The 24,559-nt window shown below is 41.1% G+C and overlaps 1 protein-coding gene across 2 annotated transcripts in view; it reads right to left on the minus strand.

Moving 5' to 3' along the window:
- KLHL29 (kelch like family member 29) overlaps window positions 1–24,559 on the minus strand; it is a 405,699-nt gene that overhangs the window by 249,739 nt on the left and 131,401 nt on the right. For both annotated transcript variants that reach the window (XM_055810705.1, XM_055810704.1), the window contains exon 3: window positions 2,309–2,614. In XM_055810705.1, the coding sequence (XP_055666680.1) occupies window positions 2,309–2,569 (261 nt within the window). In that variant the 5' untranslated portion in view covers window positions 2,570–2,614. The remainder of the gene's footprint in view (window positions 1–2,308; window positions 2,615–24,559) is intronic.

Raw genomic sequence — 24,559 nt, forward strand, 5'->3', positions numbered from 1 at the left:
TTCTCAATCTTCTTGCTCTGTAACACCATGATACTTTATTTATTCACCATATCATGTCTTGTGTGGGGCACCTCCTCGGCACTGAGTTTAATGACATCTGCCATAACATTGGGGAAAGTTCAGACTGCAGAAGGGCAGCTAAGCAATCAAATATCCTGCTCCCAACCACAAAACACAACTAAGAAATTCAGCTTAAGATGACACCTGCCCCCAACAAGCTGGTAACCCATAAACGTGCTCACAAAAAGACTGCAGAGGGTAGTCTGTGAACTCTCAGCTCAAGGCAACTTGGCACATTCCCGTTTAAATAAACCAAGCGACCGCGTTATTCTTCTGACTTGTGATTTCCTCATTACACAGATTTAATTTTTTATGCCTAACCATTAGCTGGATTCTACAAGGGAAAGCCACTGGCTGGTTACATTGCTAACCACAAGTGTAAATCTGCTGTGTGTAAAGGACAGAGACAGAGTCAGGCAGGGTGAACATGAGTATGTATGAGCACCTGATGGTTTTTTCCTGACAGTGCTTCACATCATTAGTTGGAAGCTTGCTAGGCACCATATCCTTACATCTCTGTTCATCTTACCTACCTCACTTCTTTTTCGAAGTTTTTGTCTCTAGTGCATACAATTTTGAATTTTTTAGAGCTGTTTAGCTGATTCTTGGCAGAGTCTGGGGCAAAGACTGTATGCATTTTTACACATTTATTTTATGGGAGATTACACAGCTGATTAACAGTTCTCTGAACAAAAAGCGTCCCATGTTACCTCCATTCTTGTCTATTTATTGCTTTTGATCTATTCATGCCAAAACATTCTTACTAATGAAAGTCATCAGAAAATTGTCTAATAAGGTAATTTAGAAGACAGTTCACATTGAGCATATGATCAAAAAGGCATTTAACTTGCTGTTCCTGCCTCCTCTCCCTCAATAAACACATGGTTTACTGGCACTGCTATGCTTCAAAATGGTTCTGAACATCTGGGAGAAGGGCTGAGCAGCTCCAGACAATTGTTGGACTCTAAGTAGACCCACGAACAAAGGTCATGATAAATGAAATGACTGCTTTGGCTCCAAAATTGCCTCAATTATCTCCAGACAAAGCATGATTGAAATGCATCTATCGTGGATAGCATCTGGAGAACCCTAAATATGTTTTGATCAGAATCCGATTGGCTTCTTTCAAATGAAATAATTTGAAGATGTCATGGAAAATTTTTAAAAACAATCACACTGTAAACTTTGGCCTAATGTTTCCTTCTGCAGCACTGACCTTGTTTTTCTACAGTGTGAAAAAAAAATCAATATAATAATGGTATTGCAGTAAAATTTCAGCTTGCTCTTGGCTTACTTTAAATAACTTTATTGTCTCCTTTCCCTCTGTCTGCGTCTGCTGTATTTGGCACTTGCAGTTATTAAAATGAAACCAAGTTGAAAGAAAATGTTAAATATCATAAAAAGAAAACCAGCAGTGCTTCTGGCTCACTTTGCTAACGCTGTGGTCACCTTTGCAATTTGCCAGGGTTTTCTACTCCCCAGCTGTTCTACCTGAATTTGCATGCAGAAAGAAACCCCAGCTTTCTACTGGAATAACAACTTGTATGTTGCAGATTTAAGAGCCAAGTGTTTTTTTTTAAAAAAGGAACAGTCACCTTCTTCCCTCCGATTACATATTAGAACAAAAAAGCCCAATGGTTTACTAGGATTTCAATTCTTTGCCGCTTAACATTTGCTTACTCCTTAGTGTGCATTTCTGCACAAATGAGAGAGCCTGGTTATAGGAGTCCCACTGTTACACTCCAACCTGCCCTAGGAATGAGGTTTTGAGAACCTTATAGGAAAGTACCAAATAAAGAGAAGAAAAAAAAACACCATTCAGCCAAAATTATGCCCTTTAGTTACTTCCCACTCCCTCTGGATGAAAACCACATCCACTTGTTGTCAACCACAGCTCTGCCTTGGTCAACAGACAAGAAGAGTATTCCCAAAAGCAGAGGTGGGAACCACACGTTCCAGGGAAAGTAACAGAAAGCCCAAATGTAGGCAACGATGAAAGGAAAAGAAGCATTTTCTCTGCCTGGGCCTCTCAGCAGCATGGGCACCCTCAGTCTCAGAGTACAAAAGACCTACTCTAGTGTATGCACAACACACAAAAGAATAAAAAAGACATAGAATGCCCACAGAAAATATTTTTCCCTCCCCTTGGTTATATCACGAACACAGATTTTGCAAAGGGGCAGATGAAGGTCAATCTCTAACATCCTTTCAACACATCAACCCCAGGGAAAAAAAGCTAAATTCTTACTTTGGTAGTTGAAGCTGGAGACGAGTTGGCCACCAGGCTTGTGATCACATCGCTGTTGACGGTGGTGCAAGTGGCAGTGGCTGGGGTGGGGAGCCGGGAGGGGACGATGGGCAGGGGCAGCAGCCCAGGGCGGTTGTTGCTGTTGGTGCTCACGACGCTACTGCAGTTGGTGCTGCTGACGTGGTTGCCGTTGGAACTCCAATCCCGGCGATCCCACCCGGCCCGGTAATCTCTTTCAAACCGGCTGTGGTGCCGTGACATCTCGATGGAGGGCAGCTTCTTCTCAAAGGGAACTCGAGAGTTTGCCTGAAAGATTAAAACCAAAGAGGTGTTAGGAATAAGGACACGGTACAGCGATCACACACTACAATCACGAGGGCGAGTCCCTGCCATGCCTCCTCTGCTTCAGGAGAGCACTGTTTCTCCTCTTTTCCCAGCTAAACATCAGGAGGAGGAGAGCGGTGTAGCCATATATATTAATTTAGAACACAAATTTGTACAAGCATGTGGTGGAGAGACCAGCCCCTCAGACCCGAGGAAACACCATCTGCCCAAACTCTCTAGCAAAGTGACAAGCAACAGCAATCACGAAAAGCTGACTTAGAAGGAAATCACCATTCAATCTTCTGACAGCAGAAAAATGTTTCCAACAACTCTGTCTTGCAGTTTTCTCAGCAGCCAGATCATTGCTGTAGCTCTTTTGCGCACCTGATGTGTGACCAAGTATTAATCCTAAAGATCAGAGGGAGAAATACCTATCTGCTAAATCTACCTATTGCTTCTATGTTTTCAAAGACAAATAGTGCTTGACGTAGCCCCCATCCCCTCCTTCTTGCTTGATATTCTCCCTGGAAGCTCCTACAGGAATGCTTCACCCTGTGATGCTGAGCTTTCCACAGTGTGGCTGCTCTCCAGGGCAGGCCAACATGTTCTCTTTCCTCCCGTGCCTCTGGCTAGACTTAAAACACTTAATATACCTAAGATGATCAAATGACCAAGTCGCTTTGTGTGATCATCCCGTCCTTATCATTACTTACCTCCTCAGTCTTTGTTATCCATAGATTTTATCTGCCAGGAGCAAGACATCTGAACACAACACTGAGAGTTCAGACTTCCAACATCTAATCCTAGTTCTGATAATTACATGTTATGTAGCCTAGAGCAGTTACTTAATTCTTCCTGCCAAGGTCTCCTAACCTGCAGAATGGTGGCAATAATGCTGTTTTCCCAGCAGAGTTGAGAGTAAGTGAAAGTTTACAGCATTTGGAATTGAAGAACAGTATAAATAAATGCTAAATATATTTATTCCCATAAATAAATAATGGGTATCTAAGTCACTGCAGCATCTGATCTATTTTATTTGCATCACACGATCCAGTAAGTTCTTTGTAATAATAACATCAGGTCAGTTGAAGAAATTTTGTTTCACAAATTCTTAGATACAAAACCGGACTGTAAAACCAACTGCTTGTATGGCTGAGGAGGGAGCTGAAACCAAACTCACCCAGAAACCTAAAGATAAGAAACTACTTAAGAGAGATATAACTTAGATGTGTTATAAACCAGTACGCCTATCAAAAATGTTAAGTTATTCACGTGTTAGAAATAAACAATAACAAAAAAGGCAAATTAAACCAACTATTATGACTAAATAATTAAAGGTTCACCTGGTTCAACAGAGAGCTACTAGCCTGAGACAAAATAAACTGTTCTTATTTAGAAATTCAATAATATGTGTATTAAAAACCCCACAAAATACCCTCCCACAATCATTATCTTCAACAACAGGATGAAGCAGATCTCCCAAGAAGCTGCATTTGCGATGGTTCTGTTACCCCTGTGCAGGAGCGAGCACCTCCAGCGACAGCACATATTGTTGTAGAAGTTGACCACAAAATTAACATTCTGCTTAATCCAACAGAGACAGCTATTTTTACACTGGTATGATTTGATGCCAAGATTTGATTGATGATTGGAGGGTTGATGATTCACTGATATTTACTTAGATTCCTCTTTCATGTATTTTTGTGGCCATCTGATACTTCAATTCCAAAAGTTTGTTTCATATTTTCCAGGAGACCATGTTGAAACAACAGCTACACACTGAACACAGCAAAAATCAGAGATGCGAGTGCTGTGAAAGATGCTGTAGTGAAAAAGAAACTTTTGTTTTAGCAGAGGTGCAGAAAGCAAGTTTTTCCTCTAGTGGCAACCGTCTGGGAAAACAATCAGTACCTAAAGATAGTGTCTTTAAAGGTTAGAAATTCCACAGGTATAAACTCCCTTCCCTTTGTTTTATAAACCTTTTGCAAAGCCAAGCATAAAGGGAGACTGTTAACTGCATGCAAGCTGCAATTTCAAAATATCCTTTATTATTCCTTGTGTTTGGAAAAGCATCGTTTTAAATCTCCACAGTTTCCACCACTGTATGAAGCTATCTTTTTTGACTGTTTGGATGGTGGCTGTCAATTGAATGCCCTTCTCCTTCCAAGCTCCATTAGCTGTATTAGTGTACTTCTTGACAAGGCAACTAGAGAGAACCAAATCACATATCCCCCACCCACCCACACACTTGAGTATATCTGACATTTAATTCAGCGGAGAGCAGAGGCACACATGCACGTAAGTCAATAGCTAGCAGTTTTTGCCACACGATCCAAGACACCATGCCCCCAGCAATTCTACTATCAGATGAGACTGACAGGCAATTACGTCAATAACAAGTAGGAAAAAAGCCTGTGACTAAGCCATGCATTAAGAAGTTTACTTAAAACCCACCACCCTCTTCACGAGCAAATTCACTTTTTTGTCCAGCTACTGTATTTCATGGTATTTCCAATAAAAAATAGAAGTCGGCGCTGAACGTCATGGGTTTTTTTCTATGCATTGCATTAAATATACACTGCTTGTTTCAACATGTCATTTTTGGCTGGGTACAAAGATATCTGACAGCAACAAGATGTGCAGAAAAACCAGCGGGGATAACTATCTAATAAAAGAATATGCAACCACTAGTGCTTGCTATTAATTGCTTAAAATTAGAAACAATAGAAAATGTTCTCATAAATAGCTGCTGGGTGAGGTAAGAAATGGTTTGTGAACAGGCTAGCTATTTTTTAAATATATTTTTGGATCCAGAGTTTATACTTTGTCTAGACTATTTTTGTCAAGGATCATAATCATCACAATAATGCTTTAAACATATTTTGTACTCATACGAGAAACTTCTCCAAGAAAGTGTGTCCCGAGCCAAGCATAATCATCATGTTCCTCTGCACAGAACCTGACACAGGGCAGCATAAACCATCTTGAGGAACAGCAGTGACAGAGGCCAGTGGAAGCCACACACGAACAGCAATGAGGGCAGCAGGCACTGTAATCAAAGATGTATGAGCATTTTCATCCTAACCCAGTTCGTTACCAGTTCCAAAATACTCAAATTTAGGCTAAAATTTTTCAGACATGGATTCTTTGGGATTTATTCTTTTTTTTTTTTTTTTTTTAAGAATGAACAAAAAAACCCAACAGACAACCCTGTCTGTTTGGGAAACAGGGAGAAGGAGAAAGATTATACCTAGTGCTTAAAAATACCAGTATCAATAGCTACAATTAATTCATATGTCTTCCAAATTTAAGGGAAGTTTTCCTTGACATTCGTACGCACACATTTTTCTCTTAAATAGCTTTAGGTCCCTCTAAACAGCACTAAGAAGAGAAAGATTTTTATCTTGTTTTCCAGACTTGGGTAACTCCCAGTGCTGGCTGCATGGAAGTCACCGCCCCAGCTAAGCCTTGGCTAATTACCCATCTATCAACCTCAGTTTGGGGGCCAAGTTTTCAGCCAGCACGAAACTCCCCACTGCCATGTCTAGAAGTCAATTCTTGAGCAGATAAGCTTAAAGCTCTCTCAGAAACGCCTACCCCACATCAGAGCCATAAACCCACCACATAGACATCGCTGGCAATAGAGAGAACGTACGATTCACATATCTCAGAACAGAAGTTCATGAGGAGGCATACTGCATGCTGTTACTGCTAAAAATCACTCTCTGTACAGTTAATTCAGCTGATATACCATCCTGTGAAGATGGTAAAGTCAATGAGACAGGCCTTCCCTCACTCTCTACTCAAGATGTAATCACTGGAGTAGCCGTGTGCCTTTAATCTCAACTAGAAAGGAAATGTGTGTTCTTGTTTGTCACATAGAATCAAAGGATTTCATTGTGCAGCCAAAAGGAACAAAAACTCAGAGGGGAAAAAAAACCCTACCCTACTAAACATACTAAACAGAGAGAAGAGAGAGAAATCCGTAGTTATTACTGGGTGAACTGATAAATTCAAAGCAAAAAGAAGATCAAATTGGTATTAAGGGAGAGCTGTGGGAAAGGCTGTAAGCTAAAGAAGAGAGATTGAGCAACCAGAGGAAAATAAAAATCCCATGACAAATCTGAAGGCAGATTTAGTGATATGGCAAAGCAAACAAAACACCTATCTTGGTCCCCAAAGACCACACCACTGTGGACGTGTTGCAAAACTCTTTCCAAAACACAGCCAGCCCTCTTGGTTTCAGAGAGGGGTTATGCAAAGTACTCTGGAGCCAGGCATGAGGATTACATGTGCACTCAACGCCTTCCTCCCCATTTTAGTTTCACAGTAAGACGGGATTGAGAGGGTAGAAAAGAGAAGAGCGACAGACTAACGAAACAATACTGAATGTCCTTCTGAGGAATGAGAGAGGCATCTCCCCCAGCCCTCCAAGGCCAAAATATGCAACACAGCAGGTGAGAAAGACCATAAAAAGAAGTGACTTTAAATCTATCAGTCTTGAGGGAAAGGAAAATGTGCGAACACCCCTGCTAGAGAAAGTAACTTTTTCTATGACCAGGAGTTTTACAAATGTCTCATATAAACAGCTTGCTCAACAATAAAATTTTCTGCAAAACATGAGCGTCTTTGGGACTAAAATGTAGGGCACCTACACAGATGACTACCTCCAGCCTCCAAATTTACCCTCAAAACTCTGGCCATTTGGTAATCCTCCTACTTTCTTCCTTTAAAACCACCTTCCTCCTGGTACTCATTTTTCACCGCATCTCTTATGCAAGCTCCGAGCTAATTTGTTCCTTGTTTCCACAGCTTCCACATACATACACCGAGGCAAGAAAAAGACCAGAGGCATTTGAGATAGCAGTGTGCTAACTACAGGCCTCTTACCAGGTTCAAACAGATCATTGCGGCAGATTTATTAAACTTAAGTGATTAACATTTCATTTTATGCTCGATACATTTAAACACAGCCCTTCTTCCCCCAAGCCCAAAACACTCACTGTACTGCAGAAAAAATGTTTCCTATTCATGTCCCTCTAAATGACAGTCTGGTTCGAGCCTTAGAGCAGCATTTTCCTTGCTCTCCACGCTTCCCTAGTCAAGGTCTCCTTAAAACGCCTGTCCTCACAGATATAAATATAAGGAAAAAAATGGGCTTTCAGCCAGTCTGAAGTCATAGAATCAGATTTCTTAGACTGTTAGTCAACTTCATTAAGTGACTTCAAAAATAAAGGTCAGCCTTTTAATTTACATTTTTCCTGGGTAAGCATTTGTTTCTAAATTTACCTTTTAAATAATAACATTAGAGAAATATGATAGGCAGGAGAGGTTGGGAGACAGCACAATGGAAGTAGATACACGGTCATTAGGGAAATGGAAGAAAAGAAGGAAGAGTCTGAAACATTAAAATAAGCTAAATAGCCTTACGTATTTTCAGACTGGATGAACGGAAACAAAGATGAAATAGACTGTTAGAGAGCTTCAAAAGCAGCTAAGTGCATGTAAAGCCTAAGTATTTTATGAGATTCACACAAAAAAAGATGAGGAAGAAGAGAGAGATTTGCTGTAATCAGATCTAACATGAAGAACTGTAAGTGATAAAGAAGATGTCTAAGTACCTAAGCTCGAATGATTTCAGATAGATGCTGCAGGGGAAGTGTTACTGATGCAGTTTTATCAGAGTGTACCAACACAACAGCCTCTTCTGAGGCACAGGGCTGAAGACACAATTTATGCATACGGCACCAAAATCACCCTGAAATATATCATCGTTACCATAAATTATGGATATAACTTAATAGTAAGGTCATACATGCACACATATTACACACATGTACATGTGTCTTTAAGAAAATCTTGCAAATAAAATAGGGTACCAGTAGATAGGGCAGCTTCAGGAGCTGCTCTTCACTTCAGAAGTGCGATAAACAAAATGTTTTATTCGAGCTCAACATTATTTATAACCTAAAAAGACTTTCTTAGACACATATGGAATCACTGTTCTAAGCCTACATGGATCTGACTAATCCATTTTCACAATTTTTACTTCTTTTTTTTTTTTTTTTTTCCATTTGGGTGACTTCATTCAAAGACTTCTTTGTTAGACAAAGGCAGTAGGAATCCAATCAAGAGATTCTGTAAAGCTGAACTACAAGCAGCTGTGTAGAAAGATAAGACCCAGAAATATTTGAGGGGCAAGGAAACAACTTTATTATCAAGCAAGGTCTACTTTTGTAAACCCCTGATTTACTCTTGTAAACAGTTGTAAAGCTCTTGTAAAATCCAAGACAAGGCAGAGAGACTTGAGCTGCTTTGCTACAATCAGATTTTTAAAAAAAAAAAAAAAAAAAAAAGACAAAACCCCAAATCCTAACCCTGTAAGTGATAAAGGAGCAGTAGATTTGAGAGATTATATAGGATTTAATTTTCCAAATATATGCAGCAGGAGGCAAAGCTTTGGGACATATTTAAAAAAAAAAAATCAGGGCAGCAACACAACAGTGTCTTCAGTGGACAGAGCTCACTATGCAAGAAGCACATATCGTTTTGCTTCTTTGTCTCAAAATGTTGTAGAAAAGTGTTTACACTTATTATTTCTGAGTACGTAAGATGGATATGGAAATCTCTCTAGATGAGCAAAAAAAAAACCAAACTACACTATATAACTGAAAAAGAACCAGCCACAACGAGAGTGAAACCATACTTAACGGTCTAGTTTCTTTCTCTCCAAATGTTGGGAGAATATGATCTTCCAAAGTAAGGGGTTACTAAAATATTGGTATGTGTATGTTTTATTACTAAGCTTCTTGGGAATTTATCTTCAATATGATAATTTCCAATATTTCATCATTTGCTTTCAAATGCTAATTTATTTACAATCCGAGTGGAGTAGAGAACACATCCTGCAATTCACTGATCAGGAGCACTGGTAGGGTGAGAAAAATTCACAGAGGTCCAGAGGTGTCTGTGGTCCCGCTGCTCACACTGTTGGGACAGAAGATGAAGACCAGTCCCCATCCTGAACCTTGCTGCATGCTAAATTTGGACACACACAAAGTTACGGGGTTTACGTCAGGCACAGGAGTTTCCTTCTGGGGAAGCCCCACCACCACCCAAGTGGTTTGGGCTACTCTGAAAGGCCTTCATCCACAGCCACAAATGCACTTACTGTCAATTATAAATGCATAGAAAATATGTCAAAACATACGGGTTTGCAATACACATCTGGAGAAAATTCCTGACTCTGTTCGTCTGTCTTCAAGGTCTGTACCTCTCACTTGATCTCGTTCTCTCCCTTGGCTTGTTGCAGACCACCCCCCAAAAAAGCTGAGAGCCTAACTCAACCCTCACAATCCTCCATTCCCAAAAACCAACTCTAGCTGCCATTTCATGCAGATTCTTGGGCTTTCCAAGGTCCTTCTGCAGCATTGTGACTGGAGTTTTGCATAGCAATTTTCCAATTAAAGAATTAGAAATTTTAGAAAATTAAGATTTTCTTATCTACCAGAACTTTACACGAAGTCATAGTAACTTTCTGAGATGTCTCTACAGAGTCCTGGGTAGCTGGCACTGTCTGGAACCCAGCCTTGTTAAAAATAGGGAGAGAGAAAAACTTTATATCCCTCTATAATGCTCCTGGCTTGCAAAACACTGCCCAAAACACTGACTTCACTAATTAAATTATCTCATTAGCATGAAAAGCAAACAAACGAAAACCAAATGACAAAAGCTGCTATATTAAAGGCCAGGTTGTGGAGGGTTTGCGCAGAAAGACCCACACAGCAGAGCCAGTGGCCAGTACGCTGACTCCCAGCACGGGGGCTGGCTGACCATCAGCTGGTGGCCAGGCTCCAACGGTACCCGCTGAGGAGAGGTAGAGGAGGGAAGACAGGGCCACAGCTAGATTTCTTCTGGAGACATGGGCCACCTTCTCAGTTGTCAGGACCTGACATACCTAATGTCTCCTAAGACTTCATAGTTAATAAAGCAGAAATGTAGAATAAGCTAGTGTCAGTGTTGCCAAATGTCACAAATTTAATCTCGCAAAATTTAATTAACAGGCTCTTGGCTCTTTTGGGGCTAGTTTCTTGGCAGGGGGCGGGGGGGAGAGGAAAAGGCGACTAGGTCTCCAAATTACATTTGGGAAAGGCAGGAAAAATTTCCTTTCATTTACTGCCATTCTCAATTTTCCATCCCTTGGGGAAGACTGGTCAATCAGTCAGAAGTATTAGAGAAGAAAGCTCTCTGCCAAGGAAAGGGTTAAATGCAGCAATATTTTACAGCATAATCTCTCTGGATCACCCGTATTGCTGCAAAACTGTATAACAAAGAAACTGTACTTTGAATTTCCCTCTTAGAGGATATTTTTGGGTCAACCCACCCCAGTCAATTGTTCACATTTAAAAAGCTTCACATGGCACCACGGGAAGCAGTAATTTTTTTCTTCTAGGACTGATCACCTCTGACCACACAGTGTCTTCTGACACCCGTTTTGTTAAAAGGAGGCATATATCACTCCCCCAAATCAAGACCACATGTACACTGACAGCATGAAACGGTCACTTAGCATCTGTTATATAAAAAGAATTTATTAGATGCAAAATGCTTCAGAAAAAAACAAGAAACATTAAAACTACTGACCACTAGACTAGCACAATCCTTATCGACACGCATCCAAGAACCCTTGAGGATGTAACATGGTTTGGTTCACACAGGTAGAGAAACGCGGTTATCCCAATCCTGCAATAAGAAACTGAATTCCTGGAGGCTATGGAAGATCCTTACACTGAGGGGAATAACTATTTTTTTTTCCAATTTCTGGTGCCCTAAATATGCGACTGTCGCTAACCTCCACTCACATATCCTCAAAAGCTACCTTGCTCTTCATTTAAGGAGCCACACATATCCTTGTCACCCTTCTGGAGGTCACGAAGCACCTGGAGAAGGGAGCTTCTCTGCGTTTTTCCACAAGATAATTGCTTCACATCACCAATACCACCGGTACCTGGACATCAGCACCAGGCACCCCTTCTCCTGGCTGGAAACACTGCACTTTTCGCTCACCCAGCAAATACTTAGGGCTTTAGAATCTGAATGTTCCCTTCCTGGTGCACGTCACTGAAGTTAGCCGGAGCCCAGGTTGTCTGTCCATCTGCAGTCACAGATCATCACCTCCTGTGGCCTAACCATGTTCCATAAAATAGATTGACTTTATATTCAGTTGGTTCAATAGAGTAAGTATCACTTACATCCACTTGCTATTTTTGTTTTGTTTTGAAAGGCAATGCTTCAAGAATTAGAGGAACAGTGCCACCATCCTAAGGAATTAATACCACACCCTGTATCAAAGTTAACTGCTTCTCAACTTGCTCCTCTGCCTTTTAAAAGCTATTCCTGTTATCACTTCTTCCATCACTCTTTCTTGCTTCCCACTTAAAAGTGCCACCGGCAACTTGCGTTTTATCTTTTCAACTAATGGATGAAGAGTGTTTGCTGAATGCAGTAAATCAGCAACCTACCTTTTCTAGGCCAGAGGTCTGAAGCTTTTAATTAGCTGCTTTAGAAATGACATGATCAAGTAAGAATCAGCTCATTTCTGAAAAGCCTGAACCACTCATCGTATCCCTCTCAAGATATGTTAGGTGATTTAGAACCTTTAAAAAGTATATAGAGAAATCAAATCACATTTATTAGGCACCTGCTTAAATATGGATTTAAGAATACCAGGAACCTAGTTAAGAATGTAACTTCAAAACTCCTAGACTTGTAAGTGCTGGCCAAAATGTTTGCATTTTATCCTGAACAGCAATCATTCATTTTTGTTCAAACAAAGCTGTCAAAAACTCTATATGCAGTCTTGTAGCGAGATTCTTATATACATGCCAAATGCCTGTATAGCAAACATCTGGCCTCACTTCTGTTCCATGGATTTGCCAAAGCATAAGTCCATCAGTTGTTTTTTTTCTTGTGACTTTTTTTTTTTCTTTCTGCTGTGCCTCAGGTCATTTTTCCTAAAACTAAATCATTAGAACGCACAGAAAGAGCGGAGGAAGGAGGAGTAAGAAGAAGAGCTGTAGCATCTGAGTAATCTTCCAGTGGGACTAATTTTACTAAGTATTTATGCTACTGCTACCAGTCAATCACTGCAAGTATTATTGAGAAGCTTAAAAAAAATAAAAATTAAACTGCATTTAGCAAGGAATATTGGCATAGAAAGGAGGAAAAACACATATGCTGTTCTATAAACTGAAGCTTAGTTTACTCAAACGTCCCCAATATCAATATAAAATGTATTAACATAAAAAATAACTTGCTGTTCCCTTATTTTGCATTCATTTTACATCCGTACTTCTCTGAGGCAACAGATCAGAATGGTGCATTGCCTTCCCCTCAGGCCAAGTGTAATAAACAGGCAGGTGTAATATAAGGCTGCAGTGTCTCAGCTCTCCTCCCAAACAATTGATCTTTCAGGCCTACAGTGTAATTCAGTCTTGGTAGCTCCCTTCACATGCCTCATTCCTGATCGGTCAATTATTTCAAATCAAGCAGAATTAAAGTGTTATTTTTGTGAGGGGGGATGATATTCACCACTGACCGAAGTGAAACTAATAAACTAATTTCCTTTTACTGCCTCGGGCAAAACAGAAAAATTCAGGTCTATGAAAGAAAGACTGCAGCTGTTTCATCAGTCTGTTGCCCAAATGCACTTGCAATTTGCTATCTTTAAATTCAATTTTTGTTCACAGGACAATTTTGGAAACAGAACACAACAAGAAGAAAACAGCAAAAAAGGAAGCAGCGAGAGTGTATGGCTGCAAGACCGAGCTGTGCAGTGCAAGCTTCCCGAGAGGAGGGGAATAGCGCTCTCTTGTTCTTTGAAACAGTGTAGTCCTCCTGCCAGTAGCAAATTTATCCAGTAGATGTCAACACCAGCAAAAAATATGTGTAAAGCCAACCTTAACAGCAAGAGTAGTCACTTCAATTTACAGGAGCGCATCAGAGGATAGGTTAATATTTGGAAGCATTGCATACTTATTTGCTACTGTCCCATTCCTGCATCTTCCAGAACGGATCTGGCCTGGCATCTGTCTATAAACATGTGTGGAGCAAAATAATTTGGTTTTTGCTTTTAGAATAATTTTGTCCGGTTTGCTGAAAAATGGAAAAAAAAATAAATTGCTCGTGAGCATGTGGTTACTTTCAGATTAGATCAGAGTAAATTTTTCAGAGGAGGAGCAGGGGGGAGGGTGGGCAAAACACTGTGTGGTACAAAGTGAATACTACAAGCAAAATCTTCATAGTTACTAAATATAATCTGGAGAGGTCTGTTCCCTTCTGACCTTTCGCTGCATGGTTAAGCAATGCAATGATTTCATGGATTTTGCTCTTTCCTCAAGAAGCTTTTCAGCCTACAACAGTGACCTGCGATTCCCATGCCGACCCCAGGTCAACAGATACTTGTTCCTGTAAGGTTTTTTTCTTTTTTGCAATACACCAAGGACAGTCTGTTGTAAGCCTTTTAGTGTTATTATCACTCAGAAGACTGAATTTGCTGACAAGTTTTAAGCATGCAAAAAAACAAGGCCATTGCTGTTGACACTTTTAAATCTACTATTAAGATCTGACTGTTTGAACAGCTTGCGTGTAGAATCTGAAGTACAGATTTCTGTTTCCTTTTTGTTTAATTTTAGATAAACCTTGTGTTTCTACTCTGCAATGTTTGCATTTGGCTGCTGAGCATGCAGTAATCGCATACATTATATGCATCGCTTAGAGACACTTTGCATCACAGCCCATCAGGTTTTTTTGGATAGATGAAAAGAGAAGGGAAATAACAGATCATTTTCCTGATTGATTAATCTTTCCTCACATTGCCATTTCCCCATAAACATGACGAGGAAAACCAAAAGTATGTTGTGACATCTAATAGGGAGACATTGAAGCAAATTATTTTATTGCTGTTACAGTACTTACTAAGGAGTTTGTTTTCATAGAGATCTAAAACACGGCATGGAGACATAAATGAATATATTACAGAGACATCACTTTGAGCAGAGTTATTTCTCACATGTAAATCTTACAGCTCTTAAGAGAAGCATACATCCTACGTAAGAGCAATAATGTAGCTGCAGCTTATCTAATCAGCTCGGCCAGAAATTCAGGCTCTTTAAGAAAGCAGAAACAGTGGTCAAAAGCTGAGGCTGTGAATTACCCTCCTTTAAGCAACTCTTAGGCATCAACAGAAGCAGGCACGGGGAGATCAGGTAAAGGTACCAGACTCCCAGCAAAGAACCCTAACAGATGATGGCATGTGAGAGAATAAAGTGACAGCTCTAAACACGGAAGAAAGGCATCGAATGCAAAATCTAGCCCGGCGTGATGTGAGGCACCAGCAGCACACCCCCTTCCAGGAAGCCACGTCCTGCTCCACAGCTCTGGGTGCAGGCACGTACTACCCAAGCTGGAGCCATAAATAATTTGGAGATAAGACGCATATCTTATGAGGCACACAGCCTTGTATGAGCAATTCTTTCAATTACCATCAATATTTTCTCTGAATTCCCGTCTCAAAGAAGCAGTGGAAACTTCTGATTTTCTGTGACACCTTGATTGCCATGTGGATGAGTCACTGCACCATCCCTGTTAGTCTTACCGATTTATAGATGTTTAAGGCCAAAAAGCACGGGAGGCTGTTACGATCGCTCTGCTCTGGCTCTGTGAACAGCACAGCCCTCCCGCCTCATCCAGCAACCAGCCTGTCTGACAGAAACGGGGACTAGGTAAGTCACACAGAAAATGGCAACATATGCATAAGCTTGTCCAGAAACACCTAAACTAAAAAAAAAAAAATATTCCACCAAACCCCAGTAAAATTATTGATCATTGCAATGAACTTACCATACCTTTCTCATCTTTTTTTTCCTAGCGGGGAGGCTGCAGGGATGGCATCCACAGGAAGGGCCAGGGGCTGCCCTGTGCGGCTCAAAGCCCCTTCCATGACGGCCCCACCGCAGGGCACAGCGGAGCCCAGCAGCCAAACCAGTGCTGCCTCAACAAAACTTTTCTAAGAAAGGGCAAAACCACAGAACAGGCAGCAAGAAATGAGGAAAAATATGTGAGGAACAGATCTGCTGACACCAAGGTCAGAGAGGGAGGCAGGGGAGAAGGTAGTCCAGGCACTGGAGCCGGGATTACCCTTGCAGCCTGTGGAGAGGACCACAGTGGGAGCAGATACCCACACTGCAGCCTGAGGAGGACCTCACGGTCCTCTGCTCATGGCGAAGAGCCCATGCTGGAGCAGGATCCTGGCAGGAGCTGTGGCCAATGGAGGACCCACTCTGGAACAGGCTTATCCTGACAGACTGCAGCCCACGGCCAACCCACCACGGTGAGCAAAGTCCTGCAGCAAGAAAGAACTATTTTTTTTTTCTTCCAGAATCTCCCAAGGCAGTTCACACTAATTCTCTGTAGTAGTAAGGAGGAGAGACAGAAAGGACTGAATACATCTGTATCTGCAATATTTTAGTGTATTTATGAAAGACACCATGGGGAAGACCTCCTACGTTATTATGAAGGCTGGGGTTTTGCTTTATTAGGTGCTTTGAAGACATGTGCTTTCTTCTGAGTCTCTTAAAAGATTTTGCTCCATGCATTGTATCATTGTATTTTTGTCTATCCACTTGTAAATAATTTCTGAGCTAAGTGTATGAGCTGCTTGGAATGATCTTCACAGATGGAGTGCTCTACCAATTGCTTTCCTGAATAAAGTACATATCCATTGTATTTCCTTGATCTTTCTAGGTAAGTAATAACATCCACTGAGGATGGATTCATCAGACACACACTTTGAAATAATGCCTGTCTATAACTAGATGTCTTATTTCACAGCATTCACATAATGCCACCATTACATGCTTGATTACGGTGGTCAAACTAAACAAACTAACTGGTTTAGAAGTTTTCTTCCTTTTTTCCTTTATTAGCAGAAGAGTCCAACTTTCTCTATTTACTGAATCCTATGATTTTCCGAAGGTTATTTTCAGTGGTCCTGAAGACTACCTCTGCTAAATCTTTAGAGACAGACTCTCCAGTGCATTTCATTCAAAATTCTTAATACACAAGGTTGCAAGATGTCTTTTCTTCTCCTGCTTTGGTCTTCATTCCCAAAGTTAGTTTCCAGTGAAATTTTCCTACACAAGGTTATCCAGTTCCTTGTATTTTAATACAATGATAAGCATTTATGTGGCACTCTTTGTCTTCAAAGCACTTTACAAACATTAAATATTTAATGCTCATGGCATCCCTCTTACTCCCAACCACATTTTACAGGTAGGGAAGCAGACTCACAGGTTAAGTGATTTTGTTTCAAGTCACATCACAAGTTACCAGCGGATGTGAGACCAGAATATATGAGCTCAGATTTTCAGTTCCATACTCAAAACTACACCAGCCTTGTTCTTTCACTTAAATAATAAAAATAATAATGAAAAATCTCACTCTTGTTCAAGGAGAATTTATCTGTCTCTTTGGAGGTTCTAAATGCAACTCAAAACAATGCAGGAAAAGCACACCGAAATGACCCAGGAGGGCAGCTACCAGCTCTGTAATCCATATCCTCCCTTTCCAGTGTTTTAGAAGGAAACCCACAAATGTACATTATCAGAAAAGGGGACAGTATGTTTTCAAGCATTTATATACAGCCACACACAGATATATATATATATATATATATCTATCTCTGTATATTCTCAACCACTACTGAAAACGCGAACAGAGACCTTCCAGCCAGAGAAAAATTTGCAATTTAAAAACTGAAGTGCGTTTCAAAATGGCATCACTAAAGAGCTTTAGTATTTGATAAGAAGATTACAGTATATTCAATTGCACACAGCAAAAGCCTTTTAAAATAAAGTACAGGAATAGTGAAGCCAGGCATTTGCAACAAGATAACAAGAAGCTAATCGGCCAGTGGAAAAGGTGCGCCCCACTGCAGAAAGCATTCGGGAGCCAGTCAGATTTTGAAACTCAAATAATGAGGGGTTTTTTTTTTAGCTTTAACATTTTTCATAATCCAGGCAGGAGGTCTAAACACAGGCTGTATGCAACATGAACTGTATTTCCCTTTAACAGGCTCCTATGGGAACAAATGCTCAGTGTCAGGCTGGTACTATACGTCCATTTAATTGAGCTGAGAGAACCCTCCCGCCCCCGAAGAAAGCTCATCTCTACTCTCCATGGATGTGACTATAGAGCTCGCAGATAATATCTCACTCATTATTTATACAACCACATAATTATCTCCCAGAGACTCCCCGTTTTGTAGAACTTTCTTTTTGGAAACGTCATCTGTTGGCTGAATGGAAAGCTAAATCCAGCCCTAGATACCGTGACAGTAGGTGCCATACCCACTGACAGTCACCACCAGAACATCCCTTACTACAGCACGTGGGAAGCGGCACGGGAGCCTGCAGCACTGCTTACATGAGACACGTGCTCCTGGCACTACACTTGGGTCTGTTTAAGATCTCTCTTGGGAAATGCACACATACATGCAAGATCAACAGTACAAAAACACACTTAAAGAGTTTAAGAGAAACATGGTGTGTGCAGAAGCCAAAGATAAACAAAAAAATCTACCTGCATATTGCACAATTTCCTCCTTTGTGCCATTGAGTTCTGTCTTGCTGCTTACATTGCTCCAATGCCACCATATCCAAGCACCTTGATATGCATTCCACCATGACAAAACCTTCTGAGGTCAAGAACTGTTGTTAACCCGCCTCTCCAGCTGATACTAAGGACGGAGAGAGTATGAACCAAATCTAGAAGCAATCCTCAGGTAGGGAGAGCAGAGCTTAGGCACAATATCCAGTTTAAACACGTACAAACCCCCTCAAGGCTTATGTACCTCAGAGTCTGCAGGAAACCACATTATTGCTAAATAAAGCTATTAGGTGCCCAACGTCCTGCTGTTGTATAAGTCAAAGGGAACATCACTGGGCATTTATCACTGCAGTAACATTGGAAATTCCCAAAAGAGGCAAGAACTGCCCAAATCCTGTGGTGTCATGTCATGAGCCCCTCCAAAACAGATGGATGCTGAGTTGAGCACTAAAGAGAGGTAACTCAGTGTGACACGTCCTGCTGAGGGATCTGGTTTCTAGCATTGACTCCCTATATAATTCAAGCACGGAGCATTAAAGAAATCTGCCGGGCTCAGAGGTTTCCATGCCAGGAGCTGGATGCCGATGTGCTTGGCTTGGCATGGCTACGTTCAGCACAGCACTGGGGCTACACGTCTCTTTTAGGTGGTACTCTCTGTTTTTCAACTCCAGCTTTAGACTGAAGGGAAGGAGTGGGTATAATCCTCTGCTGTCTTGAGATGTCCTGTGTAACTCTGGGCTCAGCTCAACAGAGTGCTGGAGCTCACTAGAGAGAGATAAGAAAAACAACCAAGCACTCGCCAAATTAGTACCATGCCCCCTGGCCCCGGCTAGCAGAGCTTCTGGGCAGACTTAGACAAACCCCACATCTCAGCCAAAGCCCATGAGGGAGGACACTGGTGCTTCTGCTGCCACCACTCTTTGGGACTGAAGCCACTGTAATTTAGCAAGCATGCCATTATCTTCCTCAGGCACTCACATGCTCAGTTACTGCGTGAAGTACATGCTTCTGCCTTCCTGGTCAGATGGAGGCTTTTTTTTCCCCCCTATTTAATTTTTAAGATTATAGGATTTACACAGATGCTGGTAAAATATTTTGTAGCACTGCCATAAAACAGCAGAGTAGAGGCAACACATGCATATTATGAGAGCTTTATCATTATAATATGTAGCTTTTCTGTTATAAATTACATTGACCAGCTAAAGTACAGGTTACAGTAAAGTCTACACAAGTCATGTTGTGTCAGTAATGTGCACATGGAAGGAAAAAGAAACAACAATTTCCCCGTAGATTTTAATACACTTAGAAAAGTGGCCAAGATTAAATTCCTTGGGGAAGGGGAGCCAAACCCTATTCATGAAGTCATTTTTTTAAAAAAAATGAGAAATACAATGCAGTTGTCACAACTATGGAAATATCAAACAACACTGAATTAAAGTCCTTTTCAGGAATGTACAAAACCCAGCTTGCTATTACTGTCTATTTTTTAATCGTGACATCTCTGAAGCAACCATGAAAACTCAACTATCTTACTTGCTTGCCATACAAGCCATTTAAAAGGTCCCACATCCATCTCTCCACCCCTCCAATATCCTGACCTGGGGGCAGTTCAGGGCTCCTTGCCCTGGTAGCAGTGGGGTCTCGGGGGGATGGAAAGGCAGTGAAGGGGGTCCAAGGTAGCTTGAGGAGGGTGGCAAGGGAGAAGGGGCAACACCACCATCTTCAGATGCAGATTAAAGCTGGGACTTAGTGGCACGGAGGAAGCCCCTGGTAGCCTTTCCCAGTTTTCTCTGCCAGTGTTGATCATTCTTTCAATCAACCTTTTTTTCTTCTATCCTTATCACATCTCATTTTGTCTCATATTTCTACTCACCACCTGCCCTTCCACCATGTCCCCCTGTTCAGGCTCCTTTCTGTCTCTGCTTCACGTCAAAGTTAAGAATTCATCCAAGACCTTCCCCTGCGCCCAAACAAGCCTGACTGAAATGGGTAGTTTGCAAAACTGTTTTCTTTACTTGGCTACTCTTTAACTTTCTGACTTTTCTTTTTCCATCTTCAAATTCCTAAATGAAATCACTAGGTGAGCAAGAGTAACAATGTACCAACCATTTGGCAAGCTGACACCATTAAAAAGAAACAAAGGACTTGTGTCCTGTTCTCAGATGTATAGAGGAGAAAATAGAGGTGAAGAAGCAGGTGGGAATTTTGTGGTGATGAAATGGAACTGACAAACTTAGTTTACTAAGCTTCTAAGCACGGTTTCATCCAAAAAACAGGGAGGAAAAAAGTTCCCTCCTAAATAACGTATTTACCAGAAACCTTTAACAGAACCAACAACCCCTTTCTCTCCCAATTCAGCTACCTACTGCTAACTCCTCACAGGAGACTTTCAGTTTTGGACAACTAATTTTGTTAGCTTAGAAGGGAAAATTTCAGCAGCCAGCAGGAAAACCTGCCAATCGACAAACCATTTTTATATTGAGATGGAGTTAAATCCCACAGTGCAGTTTGTTCCAGAAACACCCCTGCCACATCCCAGTGTCCGGGTGCAAAAATTGGACCAAAACCAGCGATTATTATTTTGTAAGTAAATACAAAGTATCGGCTCTCACCAGAATAATTTTAAGGATGGCATACATTAATTTCTTCTTTTCTGCATTGCCTCTGCATACCCACTGCTGGCAATGCGACAACTTATAAGCACTGAATGTTGTGCTTAGTAGCTTAAGAGCTCCAAGCCAGATTGTCATTTTGTTCATTCTTTCTGGGCCAAAATGTGTTTTCCCAGAAAAAAATAAATAAATCCACTCCTCCCAAAACAAATACACCCCCCCTTCCCCCTCACAGGCGTCTTCACATTTTGAGAAGAACTGGAGTGGCACTGCCCTCGGAGGAGGCAAAGAAGGGAACACATCCTCAGGAGGATTTCATTCTAGGCAGAGAGGCTCTCCCCAAGACAGCTTTTTGCCAACTCATGGAGAGTTTGGAAAATGAAGGCAAAACCCTCCCTTTTGACCAAAATCAATGGGAAGGCTGCGTGGTGCACAAAGCACCGGCACAATTTGCTTTTGGCAGGCTGTTTTGCTAAGTAGGTGGGCTGCGTTCAGAGCCAATTAGAGGTTGATGTTTTCTTCCTTAGGTACAATGTGCTGTGACACAGCTCGGACTATTCTTCCCTCCCTGCATCTGTGTTTACTGTGGCTGTTCATTTTTACTGTTGGCAAGGGGGATGTTTAATAAAGCAGACCATCCCCTAGTTACAAACATGGTATATCATCATTTGGTGTATGTACACATATGGTACGAAATAGAACGTTGTTAAAAGTCAAAGCAACTCCTGCCAGAAATTTTTGATGGCAGCCTTGTAAAAAGAGTGTTGGGGCATGATGCTGTTCTGTTTTCTGATACCAGGGGGTGTTGGGGCTCTTGCTGTATTGAATGATTATACTGAACTCTGAAGCAAGTGGAAAAATACTGAAGAAATAAGACGAGGTTACGGCCAGAACAGTGGGATGAAGAAAAAGGAGCAAATTGCAGATGTTTGCTCAAAACCAAGGCCAACGGGACGTGATAAGAGGAGCTGGGAAACCGCAGAAAGGAGCCTACATGCCAGAACAAGCAGAAACAGAAATCTTCCCAGTAAACAATTGTTAACCAATCATATTATTATACGCTTGTAAAATAGCCAACCACATTATTGCACGCTTATAGAATGCCTTATAAAAGTCTACCTGGTTTGTACAATAAACGGATCAGATCTTGAACTCTGTGAGTATTTGAATCTGACTCCCGCTCGCCCGAAATGCCCGCAGCAAGGGGGGAAAGGGGAGAGACAGCATGGTGGGTTTAGATCTGAAGTTAAAAGGGGATTGCAAGAGTGAAGAAAAAGGAGCAATATCCAGATTTCTAAATTCCCCATTCCCAGTTCAAGGTCTAAGCTTTGTTTTGGCTTGTGCTGCTTTACAAATGGAGCCAAAGAGGTTCTTGATCCAGCTTTTTATTTCCTGCAGGGCTAAGCTACAGGAATGTTCACATCTAGGGTCTGCTTTAGTCCCGTCTCTAATTAAGGTAACTTATTTTTTCAAACATGCTACCTGAGACCTGCTGATGTTGCTTCAGGTCATGCAGTCATGCTTCAAACTGTTTTCTAATATACCTAATCGTGCCACAGTGGTATGTTCAGCTTATTACTGTTACAGAAGCAGTAGGGTCATGGTATTCTCTGCAAAATACTTCTGTAATGGAGTGGATTAATTTAATGAATACCATTTACTGCAGCAGAAGTGACAATGATTTGATGTTTTGTTACAATTAAGACTCATTAGCCAGTGACTTTTTTCTTAGTTGTCTGACACCATAATAGATATAACACATATCAGAAACAAAAGTTCTGAACTTCTTTCTAGTAATTTTTAATAAACATGAAGGAAGTGAGAATGAAAGTCTCAGCATTCAGCTGCTTAAAAGTGGCCTGCTTGAGAGATGTCACATCCATCTCCCCGCACGAACGACGGGGAGAATGCAAAACTGCACGCAGCTTCCAGGAAATCACTGGATGATACCCGGCATTTAAGCTTTCAACCAAACAACTGCAAGTTTAATCCAAGACATCCCATCACCTGGCTAAGGCACAAAAAGGCTTTTGAGAAAGCAGGCAGAGCTAGCTCTCGATGCTTTGCTTTTAACAAGATCCCAGAGCTCCGCCAAGATGGGAATCCAGGCATCCGAGAACATGCTTGCAGAGGGACCAGTGTACCCTATCAGGAGACTGATGGAAAACTCAAACCCTGTTTTAATAATGATCTCTTCTTTCTCACCCAGCTTTTGAGTGCTGAGGAATGTTCCCCATCCTCTTTCTACCAATGCAAAATCTTTTGTTCCTTGGGGACACAACTCATTTGCTTTTCACAAATCTTGAACAGCTGTATGCTGAACACTCAGAAACGGAAACAAAATCCCCTACTAAATAAAAAATGCATTGCCAAGTAAAAATCATATTGCTCAAACCAATGTCACTAGACTCCAGGTTAAGCTTTCAGACTACAAGTCAAAAGCCAAAATAATATTTTTGCAAATGCAGCATTCCCCAGCATTGCTGGGCACACAAGATCACACTCAGCTGTACAACTTGCAAACCCATCTTACTCAGCAAAGAAGTGAAGCTACCAAACTAAGCTAAGTCAACAGCATTTGAAATCTGGATTGCAGAAATGGTGTATATGTATAAAGAACCCAAACACTACACAAATAGCCCCCAAATCCTCAGAAAGACCCACAAATTTAGAAGATTTAATTTAAAAAACAAACGTACATAATAAATGAAGAAAAAAAAAATCTTAAATTATAAACCATTCCTTTACTATTCAGCCATGAAACTTTTCAAAAATGTTTTCTGAGTCACCAGTACCTTTCACCCTGGAAACCTAAAGTTTTTAGGTTTTAGTTAAACCTAAGTCATAATCTGGTCACACTAGATGACGTATAGAAAATTGTTTCAGAATACAAGGTTGTGAATGAAAATAATTCAGCAACAGCAAAACACACCACCCCCGCCCCAAGTGCAAAAGAAACATGAAAAGTGACTTGTTTGCCTTTGAAACTCAGAATACGACACACACACACACCCCCAAAATATAAAAACAGGGAAATCAGGAAAAAATCAATACCATATCTCACTGTTGTGCAGGTTCAGCATCATTTACTTCCATTCTGCCTGGACACACGCAAACATGCCAAGACAGACACAAAACCGCACTGTAATGTCAAAGTTTCCAACTGATGCTGCTTATGACTTCTTTGCATCAACAGATCAAGTCATGGCAGTCTTAAGAAGTAAAAAGAGAGCAAAAAGTAGGGAAGAGGGATGAGGTGACTCAGCAGGCAGGACTAGAAGCCCAGAGAGCCAGACATCTGACAGCAAACAGGAGTTACTTGAAGCTTCCCTCACCCTTAGGCTTCTTCAGCTTCTCCAGCTCTTTCGAGCACATCTTTGGTAGGAAAGCCTCTCCCTAAAACCACTTGTAGAGCCTGGTATTTACATACCACTGACTGCAATCTGTAAATGAGCCATCCATGTAAATTCCAATTCACTCCCACCTATATGCAATCTCTGTTAACTCTCCCATTCAGATGCAAACCTGAGCAGTAATGTGCTAATGAATGGAATACAAGATCTGTTTTTCCTTTCCATTGTACAGCAAGGATAAAAATCACACTATTGCTCCCTTATCCCATGCCAGAAGAGTTATAACCCCATGAAAA

This window comes from Falco peregrinus, chromosome 7 (genome assembly GCF_023634155.1).
Source record: "Falco peregrinus isolate bFalPer1 chromosome 7, bFalPer1.pri, whole genome shotgun sequence".
Taxonomy (NCBI): Eukaryota; Metazoa; Chordata; class Aves; order Falconiformes; family Falconidae; genus Falco; species Falco peregrinus.